This window comes from Anser cygnoides, chromosome 1 (assembly GCF_040182565.1).
Source record: "Anser cygnoides isolate HZ-2024a breed goose chromosome 1, Taihu_goose_T2T_genome, whole genome shotgun sequence".
Classification (NCBI taxonomy): Eukaryota; Metazoa; Chordata; class Aves; order Anseriformes; family Anatidae; genus Anser; species Anser cygnoides.
The window spans coordinates 50,998,830-51,023,421 of NC_089873.1; the positions used below are offsets into that span (position 1 = coordinate 50,998,830).

General features: G+C 36.8%; 1 protein-coding gene across 4 annotated transcripts in view; it reads left to right on the forward strand.

Annotated features, from left to right (window-relative positions):
- KITLG (KIT ligand) overlaps nt 1-24,589 on the forward strand; it is a 58,531-nt gene extending 33,942 nt beyond the window's left edge. For all 4 annotated transcript variants that reach the window (XM_066995471.1, XM_066995473.1, XM_013182657.3 and 1 more), the window contains exons 3-10: nt 1,529-1,591; nt 6,002-6,181; nt 8,105-8,267; nt 9,162-9,257; nt 16,333-16,442; nt 16,928-17,004; nt 19,212-19,295; nt 20,413-24,589. In XM_066995471.1, the coding sequence (XP_066851572.1) occupies nt 1,529-1,591; nt 6,002-6,181; nt 8,105-8,267; nt 9,162-9,257; nt 16,333-16,442; nt 16,928-17,004; nt 19,212-19,251 (729 nt within the window). In that variant the 3' untranslated portion in view covers nt 19,252-19,295; nt 20,413-24,589. The remainder of the gene's footprint in view (nt 1-1,528; nt 1,592-6,001; nt 6,182-8,104; nt 8,268-9,161; nt 9,258-16,332; nt 16,443-16,927; nt 17,005-19,211; nt 19,296-20,412) is intronic.
- Nucleotides 24,590-24,592: the final 3 nt, after the last annotated feature.

Consider the following 24,592-nt stretch of genomic DNA (forward strand, 5'->3'; position numbering starts at 1 on the left):
AATTTTCACTATTTTTAGTATCTTGAATCAATTCCTCAAAACTCCAGGTAAACAGAATTTGAAATAGAGATTTTTAGTGGCACTTCTGCAGCTGCTGCTTTGGGAATGTGTGGTTATAAAAATTAAAAAAAATAAATAAATTGATCTATGGAAACGAATTAATGATGGTTATTTGTATAAAACCTGTTTTTTTATTACTGTGGGAGAAAGCTAGAGGTCATTGAACTGAGGGACTGTGTTTCAGTCCATGGTGTAAAAGAAAATAAAAAATGCTTGGAAGTTGCTAGTGACTGACATAAGTATTATCCTTGATCGTTTCTTGAACCTGAACATTTTGAAATTGTTGTTTCAATTTTTAATTGAAACTAAATTTTAATTAACAATAAAACATTCTGTTGTGTCAAACAAAATATTACCTAAAAACTGCACAAAAAGAAAAAAATCACTTTGCTGGTTGCTATAGCAGCAGAAGCAGAAACAGACATGACAGATTGATCTTTAACCCAAAGAAGCAGAAATGCTTTGCTGAACAAAGTGTACATTCTAATTCAAAAAGGGAATTATGTATATGCTTGACATGTTTTGTCTAAATGGATTTCAAATAAGGATGAGAAGTATCCATTGAACCTTTAACCAATACAAATGAGAATAGATTTGCTGTATCACTAAGTATCATGGTACTGGTAGACCTTTTGGACAAGGTTTTTCAAGAGACTGTGGATCGTGGCAGCATATCCCCAGTCAGCACATTCCTCATATGATAGCTTATCAAGCATATCTCAGAGTAGTGTTGGAACCCATCTGTAGGAGATTGCATTTTATAGTTCAGTAAGACTTCTTCCTCCACTCCTTGTCCTTGCTTCAGAGCACCCCATACTTGCCCACAGTGGTAGAGTTGTGCTCAGCTGATGTGTGCAGAAGCCTTCCTTTGCCCCAGGACATTTCTGTGATATGATTATATTGCTCACTGTTAGTAGGAGGCACAGCTTCAAAGTTAAATTTGTGCTTAAGTGTTTTTCTGTGAGCATAAGGTGGGCAGGTATTTTGTTAGGTTCAAATGCCTGCTTGACTTGAAAGTTACTTGAAGGAAAAGGGCTTAGTTAAAGACTACTGGGCATACCTGTTTGGAGAAGTTCAGGTTACATACAAATTGCCACACAAATTTTCCCAACAGTTGAAGACATACCATTAAAAGATGTAAATGCACTGGAATTTCTGCAGTAGTGAATAACCTCAGACCATCACTTCTCACCGCATTAGTGATTTTAGTTCTTCTGGGCAGTGTTGAACATGATCAGATTGGATCTGGGAAAGGTAGGGAGGTGTGGGAAGATACTTCTCTCCTGAGCAAATAAGATTTAGTAGCAGTTTTATAGGAAACAGTATGCAAGTTTTTACAGCTTGTAGGTTACACAAATCTGTGTTGAATATTTGATGGATTCTGTTGAATACAAAACAATGGAATGTGATGGAAAATGTCTTAATTTCCGTAGTTGGTAATAACATTTTTATCATCTATTTATTGTAGGTTGGAAATCTGCCAAATGATTATATGATAACCCTTAAATATGTCCCGAAGATGGATAGCTTGGTAAGTACAATCACTTCATGATAATTCCAATAAAACAGCCCACTAGAACCTGTGGTGGTGATAATATTTTTAGCTAGTCCTATGGCTTAATAAGTTACAGTTGAAGGATGGTTGTTCCACTTTTGCAAGTATTCATTTAAAAGACAGGAATATATAGTGGTTCCTGAAGTCACTTAAAAACTTGTTAATTACAAGAATCCTGCAAAAATATTTCTTCATATTCCATTTTTTATCATTTTCTCTGGAAAAAAAAATAAATACACCTAACTATAGTATTATTTCATTATGCCAATTGAATTATTTTTTTTTTCTTAAACAAGTAGTTTCTTATGAATTGTACTTTGGAATATATCCTAAAATATCATTCTAGTTTAAGCTTGTAGAAATTGTGTTAAAGTACAGCAAATGGACTAGACAATGCAGAGAAGCCCAAGTTCAGCAAATAACAGTGCCAGTAACTAAACAAACAGACAAAAAGTGAGGAGGTTATTTCATTCAAACATGCTGTGTATTGTTCTTTCTATATAACTCCATATTTAATACATAATGATGCTTTTAAGTAAACACATTCTGCCTTCTTTAAAATTTTATAGCCTTTTGTATTAAAAACTTTTTCATACTATCTTATTGCATGTTCTACTAAATAATTTTTCCCTAATTTTTGAAATATTCATTAAAAGGATGGGTTGAAAATGCTCTCTTGGTTGTTGCATGCAGTGGAAAAAAAATGGAGAGAAGAAAAAAAGAAGTTGAACATAGAAATTCTGCTGAATGCATATTCCTTAAACTTTACTCCTTTGGCAGGAAAATTCAGCAGAACAAATTCTATGGAAGTCATGTACAGTAGGTCCTATATAATACAATTAAAACTAATGAAAAAATAATTAATTGCTCAAAACAGCCACTACCCAGTAAGACCGGCTGCCACCATCCCCTGGTTGCAGTGCATTTTGCAATTCAACCATTTCAATGCCTGCTGTGATGAGCATTGGCGGAGAGCAGCCATAGCCTGGGTTCTGCTCCCCACTCAGGGACAAGCACTGCAGCTGCCCGGTGTGGGCTGGGCTGTGTTCTCTCTGCTGCTCTCTTGGGAAGTGTTTATGTTGTGGATGAAGAAGACCAGGGAGCCAGCTTGAGCAGTGGACTCCCAGTTGTTCTCACTGCTTAACTCTTACCTCCCTCTGTGGTTCAGTTTTGGCTGCCAGTAAGCAGTTTCTTCTTCTATAGTTTAAATGCCATGTCATTTTGCTGCATCACATCCAGAAACCTAGATCCAGTTTACATTTATGATGTGTAGCCAAGAATTAAATAGGAAGAAGAGAAGTTTAGAGCCGGGATTTCCATATTCACTCTGCTTGTACACCACATTCAGTAGTGGTGAGGGAAGGTGCAGCTCTTGGCTGCATGCCTTCCCAGGAGGAAGTATTCAGCGGTATTCACGTCCTGCTCTGCCAAATTCCTCTCTGGGGATTTCAGGTTGTGTACCACAGCACATACCACAGCAAGGGCTGGCTGAATACGTAGGCTTTGCTCTGGGATCTAAAAGGTCCCTGCAAGCTGAGAAACCTAGGGCTTTGCATAAGGCAAACACCTTTTGTTCAGTTTTGAAAAAACTGAAACAGCACTTTTCAGTTTTGTTTTTTGTTTTGCTTTTTTTTTTTTTTTCAATAGATTTCAATCTTAAATGTGTGCACAAAGTAAGAAATGTACCCAAGGTAGCAAATCTAGAATGTAAATGACTAAAGGTAGGAAGGCAGAGTGAATGCAAAGCAGATGGAAAGCCAGTGTAGTGCATGTAACAGGAACAGACTGACCTGATCCATTAAACAGAATTGTTGTTGCATTATGCACTAGCTCAAGGCACTTGAGTGGTGTTAAAAGTAGTCTCAAATAGAGCGAAGTGTGTAGTTTAACCTGAAGGTTAAAAGGCAAAGATGACAGCAGCAGGGGCTAAATTCAAAAGGAGAGATAAACTCCAAACTTTTAGATTAATGTAGAAGGAAAAAAATAAATGATGAGTACCTGCAAATACAGAGGAAGTCAGGTTTGTAAGTACTCCAAGATATAATTCCTAGTCCAAATTTACACACACATAAAAAGAGCAGAGTCAAACCTCTGTTTCTCTTTGACAAACAATGTCAGGCTTGTCAGTTTTAACAGTTTCATCCCTGTGTTTGGTAGCTATTGAGAAAGCACGAGAATGCATGTCTTGATATTACTGAAAAGAAAACTTAAAGCTCCCATGAAATACAGCTTTGTAGGTCAAAACAGTTCAGCCAGATATTCCCATGCACTTGCTAAACCACAGGAGCAGCAAAACAGGATCCTTGCTGAAATCGCTCCATGCTCCTCTTGCACACTAGAAGCAATTAGCTTTTACTCATCTCTGCCACAGTGGAGTTTATATCCACAAAACCTCAGATAAAGTTTCCAGGTTTGCAGCTCAGAGTAGCTACACCAAAGCAAAATAAAACTTGTTTTCTGTCTCCTGATGGGAGATGGCACAATGCATGCTGCTTGAATGTAGTACATTTCAACAAACCATCTCTGATTTTTGATTCTGCCTCTCTCCTCCTGTTGTAGTGCTTGAAGGAGAAAGGGGAAGCAGAGAATCAAGCCAAACACTATCCATTGCACATTTTGTTTCATTCCTTTTAAGCTGCTGATATAACTACAGAAAACCTGTTAGTAGTGTGTGAGAAAGTTGTACACAAAAAAGAAACCTGAGGTGGAGCTAAACAGTGTGTTTCCTTTCAGTTCTCTAAGCATGGAAGCCTAGTGATCTGGTTGGTCTTTGAAAGTATGGATGTTTCTTCCTCATCAAAGACACATACAGATCATGGCAGAACAGCTCTGTTACTTAGAAAGTCATTTGTCTCCAGGTAATGATATTGATAGTAGTAAATACATTTTTTAGAATAAAGAATATGCATGCAGATTTATTGCAGAAATTGACCCAAATGAGATTAAGCAGGTACAGTGACAGAATTTTCCCTTGTGCTGCAGGAGGAGGAATGAATGGTCTCATTGGATGCTGCCCAGGAGGGTTGTGGAGTCTCCTTCTCTGGAGACATTCAAAACATGCCTGGACACGTTCCTGTGTGACATGACTTAGGTGTTCCTGCTCCGACAGGGGGATTGGACTAGATGATCTTTCAAGGTCCCTTCCAATCCCTAACATTCTGTGATTCTGTGAAATCACAGAACATTCAAAACAGTTTTAGTAATACTGAGGGTACATCTTCCTTAGGGGTTGCTAAGCCAAAATCTTCATAGCTGGCAGGCCTGAATGATCATTTGACATTTTCTCCAATTGAAAAAATAGCTCCATATATGGAATAAATTTCCATAACATTTACTGTGAATAATGCAATATTTATTGGGAAGAGATTTCCATATACATGTTGCGATGTGACTAACACATAACCTGCATTTCTACTGACCATGCTGGGTTAGGGTGGTTTCTTTATTTTCTTTGTTGTTTTGGTTTTGGTTTTGGTTCTTGTTTTGGGTTTTTTTTTTTTTTTTTTTCTGGGGAGAGTGGAACTGGGTGGCTTTTTTTATTTAGTTAACTATTGTTACATAAATCCAAGTAGAAGAAGTTAAAGACTCCCTATAAGGTGGCAAAATGAATGACCAGGTTATAATCATGTGGACAGCTGTATAAACTTTATCTGCAATCTAGCTGCACAGGAATCAGTTAAAGTGTTTGAACTCTATTCCAGTGGCACGGATGTGGCAGATACCATGACAGATTGTGTTAAACTCTTTTATTGTCAAGAACACAGGAAAAGAAAGACTTTTAGGTATAGAACCTATTCTTAGGAATGGCATTTAGTGAAAACACTAAGAGGAGTTAACTGAGCTAACTAGTTCAGAGGTCGATAAAGGCACACATGGATTTCCATAGCAAAACATCTATGGAATTATTCTTCAGAAGAGATTTAAATCAAGAATCTTTGGAGTTAACTGAGTCATGTAGGGTAACAATGATACAATGAAAATTGAGTATGGTTTTTTAAAAAAAAAAAAGTCTGGAGAGAATTGTCAAAGCAGTAGCTATTTAAAAAAAAAAAGGTTAATGAAAGCATGGAAGAGGGTTCATAGTAACATGTCCTAAGGCTCAAATTCTCAACAGACTGATGCTTAGCATTCATTAAGAATTTAATGAAAGGATGGCATCAAACAGACAACCATAAATATGTCAGTATCAGTGAGAATAGAAATTTTACCAAAAGGGCTGAAGAAAAAGTTGGCTGACACAAAAGAAGGAGATTTTTAATTTAGACATTCAAGAGAATTTAAATTGGAAAGAACAATTTAATCTTTTGCACATTGAGTTGCATAACCAGTTTTTGGAAAAGTCTGACATTTAATCTACCTCTCTGTCTTCTTTTTATCCCCTGACAGCCTAATCACTGTTGGTTGCATTTGATGGTGCCTGAATTTTCAAGGAGTCTACATAGTCTTCTCCAGAAATTTTCTGATATTTCCGATATGTCTGATGTTTTAAGCAACTATTCAATCATCAATAATCTCACAAGGATAATTAATGATCTTATGGCATGTCTAGCTTTTGATAAAAATAAGGTAATCTAATGCAAATTTTCTACTTTTATGTTGGATAATTTTATTTAATTTTTTAAAATTTGTTTTCATTTCTATTGCTGTATGTCTGAAATCCTGCTTTGTTTAGAGATGCACTGAGTACATTGTGCTAATATTGGATAGTTTTCATCTCCTGTTTCAAAGAAAAATGACTTACATGAAATTACAGTATATGCAAAGACCTTTATACAGTTATATAAGTAGTGAAATTACCATCCTTAAGATAATTAATTCATTCATGTCTGTTTCCAACAAGCAGAAATTTTCCTTGTACATCCAGCTTAAATTACATATTTTCCTAGTGATGTAAAAATCATGTGGTTGAAACTATTAATATACTCTTAAAGTACGTATCATAGTTTGTGAGGCTCAGAAGGCTTCACCATGATTTAATGTAACTTTTTATACAAAGATGCAGCAAAGACCAGAGGATATTGCTGCATTTCCATATGTTTCTGTAAGCCAGCAATAGCTGGGAGGATTCCGTGAATCTCTGGATATCTGATGGATCAGACATAAGAGATGTCTGATTCTCTAGGATGAAATTGATAGGGAAAACTTAATTTTCTAATCTCTCACCCAGCTCTAACCAGTCTATCAGTAATTAAAAGTTCTGTAGTCAAAGGTGTTGTCTCACTGAAAAATAATGGCCCAAATTCATCATGTTTTATAGGACTAGGATTTCATCTTCCCTATACATTACATTTATTTTTGTCCAGGAAGTCCTTAGCTGTTGCAATTGCTTCTTCCTTTTTTTTTTTTTTTTTTTTTTCACATTCAGAATGAATTAAGTGCACAAAAATACCAATGTCATTTGATGTGGTATAAGCTTGTAACCTTTTCATATATTGCCATTTTATTTCTGAGAACCTATTCTGTAATTAGATGTTCCCTATCTTTCCATTCCAAATCGAATTCTGTCCAATCTTCAATTTATGTCTTTTTTTTTTTTTTTTTCTGTATTCTTGTCATTATGATTCAGGACCCTCAAATGGAATATGGTTGGGGAAAGGGAATTTTATTTTGCAGAATGCAAAAAGAAGTAAATGCCCTGTAATTCACAGAAATTCAGCATTAAAGAGGAAACAATTTTGGAACCAAGAACTAGGAAATTTCCCTTTATCCATTTATCCCATGTTCTTATCATTCCTATTAGGAGTAAAGAGTAGCAACCCCAGATCAAATTTGAACTCCTGGCATAAGAAACAGCTGTTGTGAAAGCCAGGGTCAGATAGAAAGAAAAAAAGAAAACAACCATAAATAATCTTAACATGGACCTCAATATTTTTGTTTAGTCTGGCATAACAAACTTGTCTGTTAGACCTCAAAGTGATTGGGCTTCCTTGTTTATAGTCCTGTTCTTATTTTTAGGTACATTATCAGAGATCTTAGCCTGCTTCTAAGCCACAGTGTATCCTAGCTATTGTATTCTGTTCCCTGTACTCTTATGACAATAGCTATGATTGTGTTGTGTTCCTGAATTCAGATTAAAAGGATCATGCAGAACATAACAAAGTAATGTGAAATCAAGATTTTGTTTATTTGTTTGTTTAATGAGTGATCTCAAATTAAAAAAAAAAAAAAAAGAAAAAAAAGAGAGAGAGAAAAGAAAAGAAAAAAGAAAAACCTCTTTATTTTCAGCACGAGATGGGAGATTGCCTTTCATTCCTTGGCATTTCTACAACCATGTATTAATATTTTATTTCTGTTTGCAAGGTTAATTTGAAATCCTCATATCAGAGGGCTTGTTTGTTTTGTTAAGGTTGTATACAGCAGATTTGGTCTTCTGCAGGTTAAAAATTTAAGCTATTTTATGTCATCTTTGGATACTTTAATCATCTGTTGAGTATAAAATGAGAGTCTCACCTGACCCTCTTTCAAGATGAATTCTGTATTTTACCCTAGGATTTTATAAAAGAAAATGGTCACCTTTATGAAGAACGTCGCTTCTTTCCTGAGCAGTTTTTTGAGGTCTTTAATAGTACCATTGAGGTCTACAAAGAGTTTGCAGACACATTGGATAAGAATGACTGCATTCTGCCTTCAACAGTAGAAACACCAGAGAATGGTAAGGTGGCTCTTGTTTTGGGGAACAGAAATTAAGTAGATAGAAATGGGTGATTTTCCTTTAATTTCAGAGATGCTGAGGATCTGAGTCTGTATCTCCATGTCTCTTTTTACTGCAAGTTAAAATTACAACCAGCACCAAAGCTTGTATTTCTGTTCTAAGTAGAGTTATATCTGGCAGTAAAGCTAATGCCATCATTTCTAATGACATAATTCCTTAATATAATCCAAATAACTTGACAATACTCTGCTCTGTTTCTTTTCATCCCAAATACATCCTGGATTGGCTTTTTACATTGTTCTTGTTCTTCATCTTATTTTCTATTGATGTTCTATTTAATTTTTATAATGTAGTAATGGAGCCCAAGATTGCACTACTTAAAGGATAGGAAGCTAGGACAAGTTGTAAACTGGAGTATCAAGTCGTCTTCATAGACATCCCACTCCCGAAAAGGGTCATGTTTGCTTGATTTAAAAGATTTAACTTGGGTGAGGCTCTTGCAGTTCATTCTCATCCTTCCAGTACATGGAGGTGTTGTATTCTCTTTTCTTTTACTTTCTCTAGTAACAGTTATTAGCTGTTTTAATTAGGGCAATGTGTCTAGTTGCCCAATTACACCAGTAGTAACTAGAAGTAGATCAGTGCTACAGCCTAAGAACACATTTAAAGTGATTGCTTTTCCAGAATAGCTATTCAGCAGCAGCTCAGTGTGTGGACACATCTGTCTCTTAATAAGGCTGCCTTTTTTTTTTGTCTTATTAAGAAAAAAGCCCTGTAAATAATTTTTTAGAACAGCCCTGTAGCCAAATCAGAGTAGTCTTATAGCTGATCATCTTATATAGAGGGAACTGTATTTTAAGTTACATAATGCTGACACACTCGTTTTCTATTTAGATTCCAGAGTCGCTGTCACAAAAACAATTTTGTTTCCTCCTGTTGCTGCCAGCTCCCTTAGGAATGACAGCATTGGCAGTAACACTAGCAGTAACAGTAAGTACAAGTGATTGAATTAATATGTGTCTCCATTTTGTTCTGGTGGCTGGTTGTTATGAGAGCTCAGAGGAAAAGAATGTCTTAATTGTACAAATTAAAGGGAAGTTTCTTGTGCCTGATGGTGTACCATGTGTTTCTCAGCTGCAATAGTAAAATGCAATGAACCTGTCTAATCAAAATTTAGAAATGGTATAAAGTTACAATGCTGTGACAGCTCTCATGCACTTGGAGAGGGCAGGTCTCCTCATTTTGGCTTGCTGCTGTCATGAGGTCTCACTAGTCATATGACCTCAGCAAACTTGGCTATTCCAGATACCTCATTTTAACTCTCAGAAGAGGAAGGTTCACCAAATAATAGAATAGCAGTCCTGAATTGGGCTCACGATACTCACTTGAGTGAAAAATTTGTGTGCATGTTGTATTTTGAGAGCACTCCCGATGACAAACTTGACACCAAACCTGAAGACTGCTGTTTACTTGTTGTAGTTCCAAAAAGGCCAGCTCCATACTCAGTGTGCTTTCAGTTGAGATCAAGAACATAGTTGCTACACCTTTTTTTGAGGGTTTAATCTTCTGTCTGGCATGGCCATCTCCGTGTTTCTCATCTGTCTTGATCAATGTATTACATGACTGGTCACTGACAGGTCAGACAGCCTGGAGTTATTGCTGTAAGAACCTCAGCATTACCCATCGCAGGTCAGAAAGGATACAGGAACCTGAGGTGAAGAGAAATTAAAGATTTTCAGGGGACTTTAGTGACATAATGTACAACAATGTGAATACTCTCTGGAACTTTCCATGCAAACAAAAGGAGGGGGTTTTCCTTAGAGGTTCTTGAAATGGTGCATAAATCTTATCATACATGTTGTTGTTTCCCTTGTTCCTTTTTCCCAGGCACATCAGGGTGACAGTGTACATCCCTATTTACTATTTCCCTCTCTCATTTCTCAAACACCCATGTTATCTGAATGTGTGATGTTGAAGTGTGTGGCTGGTGCTCCTTGTGCTGAAGAAAGCATAGCCAAGGAGGCAGACTGTTGTAGCCTGGTAGGCACAATGGAAGCTCCTGACTGTGGGACAGATACTGCTAAGAGTAGATATCTTCTCTTCCTCCTTCATTTGCAAATGTGTAATTTAGTTATTCTCTGGGTTTTCATAACCATATATGCTACCTCTTAGCTGGCTTACAGATGTTCTCAGGTTGAAAGCCCTTCTGGTTGCTTTCTAATTAAGACAAGATCTTAAATTATCACTCCCCAATCCTCTGAGAAGAAGGTTGGAATGAAATCTGCCTTCAACTCCTGGCTGCCAGCTTGCCTCTCTGGAAAAGAGAAATGTCACTGCCATAAGTTCATATCCAAGAGGTCACAGAGCTGGCTGTAAGTAACCTTATGAGCCCAGAGCCAATTGTGAGGCATGAAGAGGGGGCTAAAAAGTGCATAACTGTGTCTCTCAGGTCTGAACATGTGATAAATTTTGATGTAACTATGAGAGGAAGAATATTCAAATGCAGCCTGAAGCAACGAGAATGGATCAAGGAGCCAAAGAAAGACAGAGAGAGATTACAGGAGCAGTTCAGATGAAAGAAGTTTTGACCCATCAGAGTAACAGGAGCTACACCGGGCAGAGGCCAGGGCTCCAACCTCTGAATTGGCATCTGTGTCTGTACTGTGAACAGGAGTACAGAAACAGGCTTATTGATCTTGCTTTATAACTGGAACTGATAATCAAGTAGGAAAAAAAAAAGCCTAATTAAAGTAATGCAGTAAGTCAAATAAATTGCTTGATTGCTTGTCTGGCCATATGCTGTAAGGTGTATTCTAACCGATTAACATTCTCTTAAGCAATTTATTCGAAAATTGGATAGCAGTTAACAGCCTTATGTAGAAATGACTAAGACTGAATGTCTAGGGCTGGGGACAGTTTGAACGCATAATCAGATTAAATTACATTAACTTGGAGATTGGATGCTGACTGGTTACACTTTTGTCATTAGTTTGAAGCTTTTGGGGTGAAAGACCTGTGACATCTTTATTGGCATCTCTCTCTTACTGCCAGAGAATGGTCTTTGGCACCAATTTTAGGTTTGTTTTGGCTTTACTGTTGAGTAAGTTCTCTTTTTCAATTAATCCCTGCCTTCCTAGAAGGAAAAAAATGAATAAGCCTTATTACTTTCCACAAAGAGAATCCTCAGCACAGGGGACCCAGTCTGCCGGCTGCAGGTCTGTTCTCAGAACAATAACACTAGATTCAAAGTTCAGAAAGGCATACATCTGGAGAAGAGAGAAAACCTGAAAAAAGCATCCCTAGACCCAAAACTATGTTTTTTTGTTTGTTTGTTTGTTTTGTAATAACCCTCTTTACTATTAAACAGTTTTAAAATGATCTATTTAAAATTAGTGGTTTCTAGGCTATTGAGAAGCACTAACTGTTTACAAAAGAATCCTTCCAGATGAATAATAAAAATTGAATCTATTAAGAAAGTCTGTCTAGAGAGCCAAATGACTTGAATTGCTCTTGATTCTAAATTCAACTTAGGCAAACCTGAAGTAAATGATCTAATAAAATCATTTGTGAAAGAATTATCATAGGAATTGGATATAATATAAATTAGCTGAATTACATTTTTCTCATGTTTCTGCTACATTTAGTGCAAGTCATATCTCATTACTTCATCGTTATTACACAATGATAGAATTGAACTACTGTAATAGAGGTGAGCCCTGACAAGATCTACACCAAAAATCTTATCCCAACTAAATGTAAAATGGATATTTATGTTTTCTTCTCTTGGTTCTACATAACTGTAATCCAATTTAAATTCTGTGTAACTGTTTAAGTCCCAGTTCCATTGGTGTTCTTTGGATCGTTATCCCATGCATAGTCTAGAGAATTCAGATGAGGTGGTTCCTATGTAAAGAACAAATGTCAGGATAAAAGGTCTTGAACTTCATCTCTTCTCTCAGTGCTTGAATCAAGCAGTATTTATATTCTTTTTTTTTCACCCCACCAAATGAATCTCACGTTTCCCAGCTTAAACTTGAACTTGCTAGCTGTTGCTAACACTTCTCACCTTAGCACCTTGTTTCTATAGCACAATTTATATTTTTATGGAAGGTTCAGTGTTGCTTTCTTCCATTTTTTTGCCTATAATTTCCTCACAATAATTAAGTTTTATTATTCTGTACTGAACAGCTCAAATAATGTGTGCTCTGTAAACACAGAGACATCTAGAAGTGTTTTTAGAGAGAATGTCAATTTTCATAATTAAGCAAAGAATACTGTAGTTTAATTCAGTAATTGCACAACAATTTGAAAATATTACCCATGGCTTAATGCAATTGGTGTTGCATTCTGTGCCTTTGTTCCTTTATTCCACCTATACAGTTAATGGCAAACCCTAATGAACAGGTGAGAGCTGTTCTACATTTTTGTAGACAAGATCTTGTGGTAATTGTGTTGGAGCTAAGCAGAGGTAAAGTGAAAATTCCTTTGAGACATAAATGGTAATAAAATCTAGCTGGTGGTTGCAATCATAATTGCTTGCTAAACCTACACACATGGCTCAAGGTGGAAAGCAGCTCAATAACTTCATTGTGTAGCTCAGTGGCTTTCAATGTAAATGCATTTCAATCACAGCTTAACATCCTGTTGTCCATGAAGATTATAAATGAATCTACTTCAAATGAGCTCACTTCCTAAAGGATTCTTCCACAAGGTGTGAAGTGAGAGCTTGGAGGGGTGCTGGTCTGCTTCCACTCCCCTTTAGCACCTTTAGCAGGATAGGGTCTATTTCAAGTGAATAATGTACCAACTGCAGAGCCAGCAGCTTCTCTGGCATTGCCCAAGAAATTCACAGGTACCAAATCATTTGGTTCCTCCCATTCCTTATCCTTCTCTGCCTTCACAACCATTGGTAGTTGGAATGTTTTTAGTGTAGAGCTGTTTTAGTTCAATTTTCTAACAGAGGGAAAGGTCTCTACTGAAGGAATAATAATTATAATAAAACTATTGGCAGCCAGCTTGCTTTTCTTATTTCCTCTTTCTTCATTAGGATGCAGATCTCTCAGAGGTTCTCCGGACTGAAAATTTCCCTACCGGTTCTGTTTTAGATGTTCCTAAAAAAGGCACATGACAAAATCTACCATGACTCATTTCATTCTCTCCAGATCTTCCAAGAGACTTTTTCTTTCCAGACTTGAAAGTAAATCTAATTAAGTTTTTGTTATTTGCTTTTTAAAGGTAGATTTGGAAAGCTAATTATATTAGATAATTATATTATATGTTATATCTTATGTATATAAATTATATTTATGTTTATCATCTTTGTCGGTGACATGGACAGTGGGATTGAGTGCACCCTCAGCAAGTTTGTCAATGACACTAAGCTGAGTGGTGTGGTCGACACGCTGGAGGGAAGGGATGCCATCCAAAGGGACCTGGACAGGCTTGAGAGGTGGGCCTGTGCAAATCTTATGACATTCAACAAGGACAAGTGCAAGGTCCTTCATCTGGACTGGGGCAATCCCAAGCACAAATACAGGCTGGGTGGAGAATAGACTGAGAGCAACCCTGAGGAGAAGGACCTGGGAGTGTTGGTTGATGAGAAGCTCAACATGAGCTGGCAACGTGTGCCTGCAGCCCAGAAATCCAACTGTACCCTGGGCTCCATCAAAAGCAGCATGGCCAGCAGGGCGAGGGAGGTGATTGTCACCTCTGCTCTGCACCTGTGAGACCCCACCTGGAGCACTAGTTCTGGAGCCCCCAATATAAGAAGGACATGGAAGTATTAGAACAAGTCCAGAGGACGGCCACAAGGCTGATCAGAGGGTTGGAGCACCTCTTCTATGAAGACAGGCTGAGGCAGTTGGGGTTGTTCAGCCTGGAAAAGAGAAGGCTCTGGAAAGACCTCAAAGTGGCCTTCCAGTACCTAAAGGGGGCCTATAGGAAAGCTGGGGAGGGACTCTGTCAGGGGGTGTAGTGATAGGACAAGGGGTAATGGCTTTAAACTAAGAGAGGGTAGGTTTGGATTAGATATTAGGAAGAAATTTTTCACTCAGAGGAAGGTGAGGCTGTGGCACAGGTTTCCCAGAGAAGCTGTGGATGCCCCATCCCTGCAAGTGTTCAAGGCCAAACTGGATAGGGCTTTGAGCAACCTGGTCTAGTGGGAAATGTCCCAGCCCATGGCAAGGAGGTTGGAACTAGATCATCGTTAAGGTCCCTTCCACCCAAATCATTCCATGTTTCTATGATTCTATGATTCCTTTCCATAGATGCTGAAGAAATCATCTGCATTGAAGATATCTTCTCAAAATCTCAAAAATGGCTAATGTGATCAGGCAAAGCAGCATTTAATTTTTCTTGACTAGAACACAAGAACAATATAGGAATTTTCTTCTGAGAATACAAGTTTCATAAAATAATGACAGTATATATATATTTTTTAATCTATTCAGGCTCTCTCTACACTACTTGACTTTGCCAGATTCAGTTCTGCAAGCCAACCTCCTCTATACCTAACCCAGGACAGACTTTGATAAAAGATATGCCCTTCCCATTAATTTCTGCTCTTGGTTTTAATGTCTGAGCAGACAGGGGCAGACTAATTAATAGCCTCTTTTCAACTGGCATTCATCTCTGTAGAATTTTGTTTCACTTCTCTTCTGTAGACAGATTTCTTTCACAGCAAACTATTATCTGTTCTGCTTGACCGAAGTTGCCTTTTAGTGTGACAAGTCTACTGGATGTAAGTAAAATTGAAGCCTCTATCATAGGAATTTAGAGCCTTGTAAATGGTGCATAATAATGGGGTGCAGACTTTCTGTTTTCTTATTTTTTAGTTCTCCCTGTGGTAACTCTGTAAACACAGATGGATTTCAAAGATAAAAAGAGCGTTTGTGTAAAAGCTTCTAATGTGACTTGCAGAAAAACTCGGAGAGTTGAAAATAGGTTTCCAGATATTATGAGAATGCTCCTTTCTAAAGTGTTTTCTTAGTGGCTGTTTAATAATGTACTAAATGCACATCGATTGACCCAGTATATCATACCATACGTGCTTAGAAGTTTGCTGTTTGTATGAGTCACAAAAATTTCTAGTGCTATCAGTCCATTTTCATTTCTATATCTAATCACCTACACTTTCCCTGTGCTTAGTTTAGTTCTTTTCCTATAAGCTGACAATATGCCCACCATTTGAGCTGCAGACACCAGATCTTGATATCAACTAAAACTGAGTGGATGATGTCTAAACTGGCAGTCTCCTGCTTCTCACTTTGCATTTCAGAAGGTGGATCCCAGGGTGAATCCATAGGACTTTTCACATCCTGCTTTTGATTAAATAACTGGATAGCCTCGTTTTAGTCTCGGCAGGCATACAGCTCTCTGTGAGGGGAATGGAATTGCTTTTGTACATAAAAGACTAGGATTGGGGCTCTTCCATATGAGATGTAAAAAGCTCTCAAAAATGGTAGCAACAAAATAGCACACAGCTAGACTTAAACTTACAAGGGTTTGATCTTAATGAAGTCAGCAGGGCCTTTCCAGGCAGACATTAGAAGTGAATTCAGGCTTATTTTGTTAAAATAACCTCCCTTGAGAGGCCTCGTGTTGATGGTTCATTAGTGGCAAGGCAGAATGTCTATCTGCAGTCAGTAGGATGCGTCTTATGGAACTTAAGTAAATACATGAAGTGAGTGTTTAGAAGTGGCAGATATTTTCTCTTCAAAAAAATTAGTTTGTGTTACAAAATAAGACTCTTAAAAACTGATAAATCCAAAACTTTTAAGTAAAGGAAAGAGAAAATGCTCTACAAATGACAAAAGGATAGTTAGTCTTGGAACTATTAAACAGAGCAATAGCAGAAATGGGAGGAGCATCTTTGTGGTCAAAAAAGTTCCTGTGAGGTTTTGTATGAAATGCATCTCTTTCACACAGCACTTTGAAGTATCTGTTCTGCTATTTAAGATGCTGTTATGTAGTTGGTGCATAAAAGTACTCTTACTAACAGTGTTGCCCTGAAGATAGTTTTCTGCAATAAATCCGTCTTCACTAATGAGAACATCTGTAATTACAGAAGAGGCACTTGGCTTCATTAGCAGCTCCAGCCTTCAAGGGATCAGCATAGCATTGACATCATTACTGTCTCTTCTTATTGGCTTTATTTTGGGAGCTGTATATTGGAAGGTAAGAAATATTACATTTAATTGTTTACATAGCATATTTCATAGTTATACAGAGGCAGGAAGGACAGAACAATTCTGCATGTGAAAGCAAGAGACATCTCTTTTGATCTTCACTGAACTGTGTGACATGCAAATGTAAATCTCTGTTGTGAAATACTTCAGTTCCATCACCAAACTGTAAACCTTGTCTTAGCAGCTCTCTAACTGGAAACTGAAAATGGGATTCACCCAATTTCTCAGTTCTTCTATTATATCATGAGAAGGATTCTTTTACTTTTAGCCACTGTGGCTTACCTACAATACAAAGGCTTTAATTGTAAAATTATTGGAGTAGGAGATGTGGACTACATAAGATTTGGCCTATGTTTTGCAAGATGATTTTGATATTGAAAATCTGAAGCAAACTGAAACATACAACAATTGTTTTGTGAGTTTTTAATGAAGCTTTAGAATTTTTACATTTAATGCATTTTTCTTTTCTTCTAGAAAACACATCCCAAATCCAGACCAGAAAGTGATGAAACTACAGAGTATCATGGCTGTCAAGAGGAAAATGAGATAAGGTATAATGTTTCACTTTACACATGTATATACAAATGTAAGTTTGTCTTTGAGAGATGCTTCCTGAAGGTTCCTCTCTAGCTCTCAGAATGACAAACATACACACAAAACCAAACCACATTATCAAGTGCTTTGCTATAGAGTCAAAATGTGTGCTTAGGGTGTGTCCTTTGAAGGAGCTCCTATTTGAAATGTAAGAATTGATATGGAGGATATTTTTGTATACCTCATTTTATTAATGAGGCATTACCTTTCCATTATCCATCCTTACTCCCGCCATGAGTAAGGAATAGAGATGAAAAGCAGCAGGTTCAAAGGAGTATCTTACTTGGGAGAAACGAAGTAAACCCAGGATGGCTGAGACCTGTAAAAGAAATGACAAAGAGAAGTGAATTTGTTATTTGTTTTAAGGTGTAAAACTAGGTTGATATTAAGCAAACAAAAAGAAAACAGCATCTTCTTAGTTGTGCTTCTAAATCCTTTTAAATCTGTCTTGCATTAACATTTTTCATGTTCTTTCACTTTTTGACACTCCCCTTGGTATGTTATACTGTTTTCTAGTTGTTGTTTTTTGTTTGTTTGTTTGTTTGTTTGTTTTAAACTTTCATAGAAAGCCATTGAGATTATATTCCTAATGACTTCATGAAGTCATCCTGAAATGATTTGCTGCTCTATTCATACTTCAACACAGCTTTATCTATTTTTAAGCTGAAATAATTCTGTATAACTCAGTCAATTAAATAAACCCAGAAATAACAATGGAAGACATTCAAAGTTGCTTGAACATGACTTGGGTCAAGACATCATAGAATGGTTTAGGATGGAAGGGACCTCAAAGGTTATCTAGTTCCAACACCCTCCCTCCACCGCCATGGGCAGGGACACCTCACACTAGACCAGGTTGCTCAAAGCTCCATCCAGCCTGGCCTTGAACACTTGCAGGGATGGGGCATCTACAGGTTCTCTGGGAAACCTGTTCCAGGGCCTCACCACCCTCTGAGTGAAGAATTTCTTCCTAATATCTAATCCAAATGTACCCTCTTTTAGTTTAGAGCCATTACCCCTTGTTGTATTGCTACACTTCCTCACAAAGAGTCCCTCCCCAGCTTTCCTGTAGGCCCCCTTTAGGCACTGGAAGGCTGGTCTCCGAAGAACCTTCTCTCCTCCAGGCTGAACAACCCCACCTGCCTCAGCCTGTCTTCATAGGAGGCTCCAGCCCTCTGATCATCCTTATGGCCATCCTCTGGACTTGTTCTGACAGGTCCATGTCCTTATGTTACAGGCCCCAGAGCTGAACACAGTACTCCAAGCGGGGTCTCAGAAGAGCAGAGCAGAGGGGGAGAAGTCTGTTCAATTCAGAAAAGGACATAGGGATAGTTTAAGTTAGAATAGTTCAAATTACTATAGTTCATAATAAAATGTTTTGGGAGTATTATTTAATATCATATTTCAGAGTCTTTATTCAAATTTTAACTGTGAGGGATTAAGAAAAGGATCTAATGTGTGGAAGAACACATCTTATACTGTAGGCTTCTCATATTGTGTGAAATGCCTCATGCTGCCCATAGATGAAGGCAGGAATAGAGAAGGTTCTGACCTAGCACTTTTGGTCACTTGTGCTGCAAGTTTCAATGTTTAACAGAAAAAGTGAGTTTAAACTTTCTAGAATCACACATACTTAAAATATTTTTTCTTCATGAACAGTTCATAGAAAGGAAGACTGCATATTTACCAAGTATATTAGTTGCTCAGAATAACTCATCCTGTACCTCATCCTCACAGGTATTAAAACTCATGAAATTGAACATGAATCTTCCTTCTGACTTCACAGGAAATATAAAGCATTGCTTTATAGGAGGAAAAGACAAAAAAGGAAAACTGAACAATTAGTTAAGTGCAGGACATTGTCCTAAGAGGAAAATTTAAACAGGTTACATTTTACACACGTAGACTTCTTACATATATGACAAACATTTTTTGCTCCCTCTTCCCTGAGGAAATTTTGAAAATTCATCTATAAGTAGGAAGAACCTATTAGCAAACATATGTTCTAATAGTTTGGGTTAAACTACAAACATCCCTTTTGTTATATGTAAATGTTTGTATTGTAACTAACCGATAAAACCTTCTATTCTAATTCCTTGAAACTATAGTAATAGTACCTATAGTACTAGCACTGTAGTAACAAAGTACTTATATTTTATTTCAGGATGTTGCAGCAAAAAGAAAAAGAACATCTACAAGTGTAGCCGTTGCTTTTTCTCCCTCAACACTGTTACTGTTTCATGTACTGGTAAGTTCCTATGGTTGAAAGTCATAACACAAGCTTAACTTTTGTCTGTTGAAATGTGGTATAATTTTGAGTCCACTTCGGGAATAAATAAATAAATAAATAAATAAAAATAAAAGTTGTTATCAGTGGGCTTTGTTTGCACCTGAAGGTCTTTAGCTCCTAATCCTGAATCAATAGGTATTTGACTGTTAATGTAAATATTACAAAATGAAAAATTACAGAATTCCAAAATTCAGCTACTGCTTCTCTTTTGGTTTTGACAGCCAATATGGAGAATTCTTCTCCTACAGCTGTTTCAAAGCAGTATGACCTAAAAAACAAAATCCTTAAAATAGCAGGATAGAGCTGAGCTTCTTTCAGTTGTTTACTCAACACAGTTTGCGGTCTCCATAGCCTTATCAGATCCATCATTCCTGTGTTTGTATATAAGAGTGAGCAGCAAACACGAGTGAGCTTTCTCAGTCCCAGCAGTCCTCTACATATAGGAGCACATCTCTGGCAAGGGGCTTCTTCTGCAGGACTAGTGCTGTACTTAGCCTGTGGATGGCCTCTCCGGCAAAGGTCTGGAAGATTCAGGGAGCAAGCATCAGAGTACAACTGGCAGTCCAGGCTTTCCAGTGTACCCTGCAGCGGGCACTCTCAGGTCCACTCCAAACTGTTTGTAGTTATTTTCATAGCCATTTTCAGTCTCCCTAGCTAATTCATTCTGACATCTGCTCACTAAAAAGGGAAATCATCACTGCATTGGACAAGTCATTTATTTTTCAAAAAATGATAAGTCTGTTTGATATTGGCTTGTCCAGAACACTTTAAAGCCCTGCACAAATGTAACTGTTCTGTAAAACCATAAAAGTTATCTTATCGCTGTCAACTGGATATTAATGGCTTTTGCTGGCAAGTGTGTTCTTGGACAGGAGTTGGCATGAAATTGAAAATACATCTCATTAACAATATTTTTTGTTTCTGAATAAATGAATGTCATGCAAGTGTCATGGAATATATCTATTTCCAAAATTATAAGAAAAAATGTCTGTGTTATATATCTGTGAAAAGCTCTACTCTTTGGCAAAACAGAGATACTAATCAGCAAAACCGTAATTTCCATTTTTCTCTTCAGGCAGGTAACAGTTACATGTTCGCTTCATAAATGAAGCAGTTTTAAGCACATTCATATTCCTTCTGGAGTGACAGACTGAGTCTGCATCTGTTGTTGCTGCCCATGACTCCATCGACATGACATAGTATGAGGACAATTTGTGTTTCTTACTGTGAAACCAACACTGAATTGAACAACGACAAGAAGAGTGTGCACTTAGCAGGACTGTATCTTATGTGAATATCTACCTTACGTGGCATTTGGGGATTTTAAATTGCATTAATAATTGCAGCTGACTCTGGCAAACAAAGTACATGTCCTGAACAAAAAGCATCTTTCAAATGCCTCCAACTATCTGTAATCACTGAAAGTCATAAATACCTTTGCATCATTAATTTAAGTTCTGTGTCCTCTACCTTACCTTGGTGTCTTCAAATGGAGTTCTCTGAACTGACAGAAAACACAGAAATGGATACAGATAACATACTCTTCAATACTGTATATAAAACTTGAAAGTAAAGTCATGCCATGGACCAGTGTACTAGCTTTTTACTTATAAGGAACTGGGTTTATGCCTGGCAAAGGTCATGTGTACAGAAACATGTGGTCTCTGCTGGATGCCAGGTGCCTGTATGCCTGCCCCAGAAAGCCTCAAGAATTCATCAGCTTTGGCAGTGTCTGCTCAGAAGACGCAAATACTGGGTGAAGACAAAGTAAACAGGAGGTGATAGTACATCATGGAGCTTTGAAGCATTAGGAGTAACTGCTGGATACATGAACACTGGTGAAATTTCCAGCCATGCCAAGGGAAGAGAAAGTAAAGAGTCTGAACTGCGTTCAAACATCAGAATAAAGACAAACCTATGAAATGCATTTTAAATGCTGAAGATGCATGCCATTGATATCTTGTTTTTAAATGTATAGCATAGAAAATATGAAAGTTCCCGAGAGTGTATTTAGCTTTTACTTACATCAGCTGTAATTAATATTTGCATTGTTTTTTGAATGATTATTAAGCTTTAATATCCTGGCATTCTACACTCTTAAGGTTAATTCTCCTAAAGCAAAAGAGAAAGGCTTTATTTCTCACTTGTCTTCTACATCTATTGCTGCTATAGCATCCATGGAATCTGTACAGGATTGATGTACACATGCGCATTTTCAAGTAAATCCTAAAAATACAATGGTAAAATTTACCAGTGCAGTTGTGCATATTTTCATCCTGGCTCTTTCCAGATAACGGATATGAATCATTTATCTGTATTAGGGGTTTCAGTTTAGAAAGTAAGGGTAGCTCACTTCAAATTGGTAAGGTCAATAAGAGTTTTAGTTTGAGTTACTTGAAAAAACTCTAAAAAACAAACAAACAAACAAAAAAACACCGTTTTGCAGAAAGTAGTAGTTCTCTTTAAAGTATAGTATAACTTATCTGTGGATTCATAAAATATCCTGAGCTAGAAAGGACCCTGTAGAATCAAGTCCTGATTTTACTCAGGGCAACTTAAGAGTTAAACCATAACTAAGAGCATTGTCCAAATGCTGCTTGTACACTGACAGACTTAATTTTTAAAGAATTCTTGTGGAATTTTTAATCATCTGCTAAATTTTCCAAGAACCATGCACAAGAAGTATGTAACCTGCATATAACATAAGTGTGTGTTTGCACAACTGTATTATTGGTAAAATTGATTTGGCTTTCATACCAACCAAGAGAAAAAAATAAACTCAGATGCATGTAGACACCCTGCATGACATTTTTACACTACTGAGATCAATGGTGAAATTTCTCTTGAATTCATTGATACCAAGGTATCATATGGATCATTATTTATTATCATGGGGATCATTATCATTTATACAAAGGCCCTTTTGCCCTGACTGAGTGTCAGAAAAGTGCCTTCCAGTCCTGCTCAACTGGTACAAATTAACACAGTTCCATTAATGTTAACAGAGCTTTGGGGTTTGCATCATCTCAGGAACTTCTGTTCTAAAGAAGCTCAGTATGAGAATTAGGCCTTCATTTTTATTCAGAAGATGCTGGAGCACTCACCATTTAACAAGAAATAATTGTGAGAAGGGTTGCCCACCACTTCTACAAAATGAGTACTTAGCAAATTTTAGCTCTGCAAAAATCAGTCAGAATTCTCCATCAGTAGTTCAGTCTCATTTGACAATGTGTAGTTATTTACTCACTAGGCCTCTAAACTTATTTAAGAGTTACCTTGAAAGAAATGTCAGCATGACCTAATTGATGGTAAGGGGGAGAATAACTTCAGGTAGGTTTTGAAAAAAATAAAAAGTATCCACATCAAGTGGAAGCAACTATCGTTACACATTTTACAAAGAAACTTCAATATTTCATGTTGCTATACTATACGTTCTCAAAGCAAGTTTATACATTTGAAGTTTTACAGTATTTTTCAATGATTCATTCAAACAAAAAAAAAAAGGGGGGTATTTATTAATGTTCCTTGTTTATAAGAATGTTAGTTTTCCTAAATACATGTTTTCCAGAAAATCAAAAACACAGTAACATTGCACATTGGGGTGCCTTAAATTATAGTTTGACATTCAAAATGTATGATGTTTTAGACTCCTTAATATACATTCTACCTGTTCAATAGTAAAAGACAAAATATCAGCTTTAAATTGAAGCATACATTAAACCCAGATTGTAGCAAAATGTTCATGTTCTAAGAGTAACATCTTAAAACAGTAGCTATGTCACTTTCAGATAATGTCATGTACTTTAATCTCTGCTGCAGATCAAGGCAAATTTAAGGCTACGTGTGAACTGAAAGAAAGTTCATGTATATACCTTCCAACTTGACATCATAACCTGTTTTTATTTTGTACATACACTGAGCATAGTACAACACAGACTAGCAGAACTGTTGTTAGAGCTCATGTTTTCCTTGTTATTCCTACCCACTTTTGAGAGATTTGTACAAAATATTAGGTGGTCTCAGTCATTTTGCAAGGTAGAAGGACAGTTCTAGACATTTGTGAAGACAATGGATGTCATGGCACTTGAAAATGTGAGCATGAAATTATTTGAGTGCTTCTGTGCCCATTTTGTCTACCCATCAAGGAGGCTATTACTTCAGATGTAGTTAAATTTTGAAAAACTACTGACTTATGAGTCATCTTTGAAATCAATGGAAGTAGGATGAGTTACTATTCTGTGGGAATAGTGGTGGCAGAAATAGTCTCTTAGTTGCTTCTTTATCCAGCTGTAACCTATCTGACTTCTGAAGAGTGATCAGTTCTTCAATCTTGTTTTTGGGTAGACATAGCCTGTGCGTTATTAACTCAGTTAGAAATGAATGCCCTTTCTCTTAAAATGAAGTTGGGGAGAAGTGAGTGTTGTATTTTTTTTTATATGAAAGTTAAAAGTCTGGGTTTCAGATATCTGTGGTTTTGTGAGAAACTAAAATTTTTAGGTTTCCTTTGGAGTAGTTGAACTTTGCATGCAATTAATAGTGGCCTTGTGAGAATAAAAAGCAGATAGTGATATACTGAGTAACTCAATGTGCTATTTTAGATGTGTGTTTACTTGAATAAATTAATGGTACTTATTTCATCACAAGGTCATTGTATAAGTAAGCTTATGAACAACTAATGTGCTATACTATGGAGTATGTGTACAACCTGCACAGTTTTTAGATTCTGGTCTTCACCAGCTCTGTTTTCTCTGTTGCTCTCTCTTTGTAATACACTGAAACTGTTTAGTACACATAGTACAACTATTAAATTGAAAAACTAACCATACACATAAAATACAGATATTTTGAGTTAGATTTACATTTAAGAATTATCCAAGATTCTTCTGTTCAGGAATCTGATTCAACTGTCTATTGAATGCAGATCTACAATAATGGTGGCATGTTGCTATTATGTTATCAAAGTGATGGAACGCGGAAACTTCAGACTCTTTAGTGATAGAGACACAGATGTTTGCTGGTTGTATCATGGGCAAATTCATTTATTTTGATGTAAATGTCAGCACAGTCTTGCATAATTATATTCTGACTGATGGTAATCAACAAAATTTATATAATGTGATGTGTGTATATATGTGTCCTCTTAAAGACAGATGTTTTCCCTGATCCTTTTTTATACTAGTTCAGATTTGGAATTTACATTATATACATATACTTTATTGTTCTAAATAAAGATATAATGCACTGCCAAATAATGA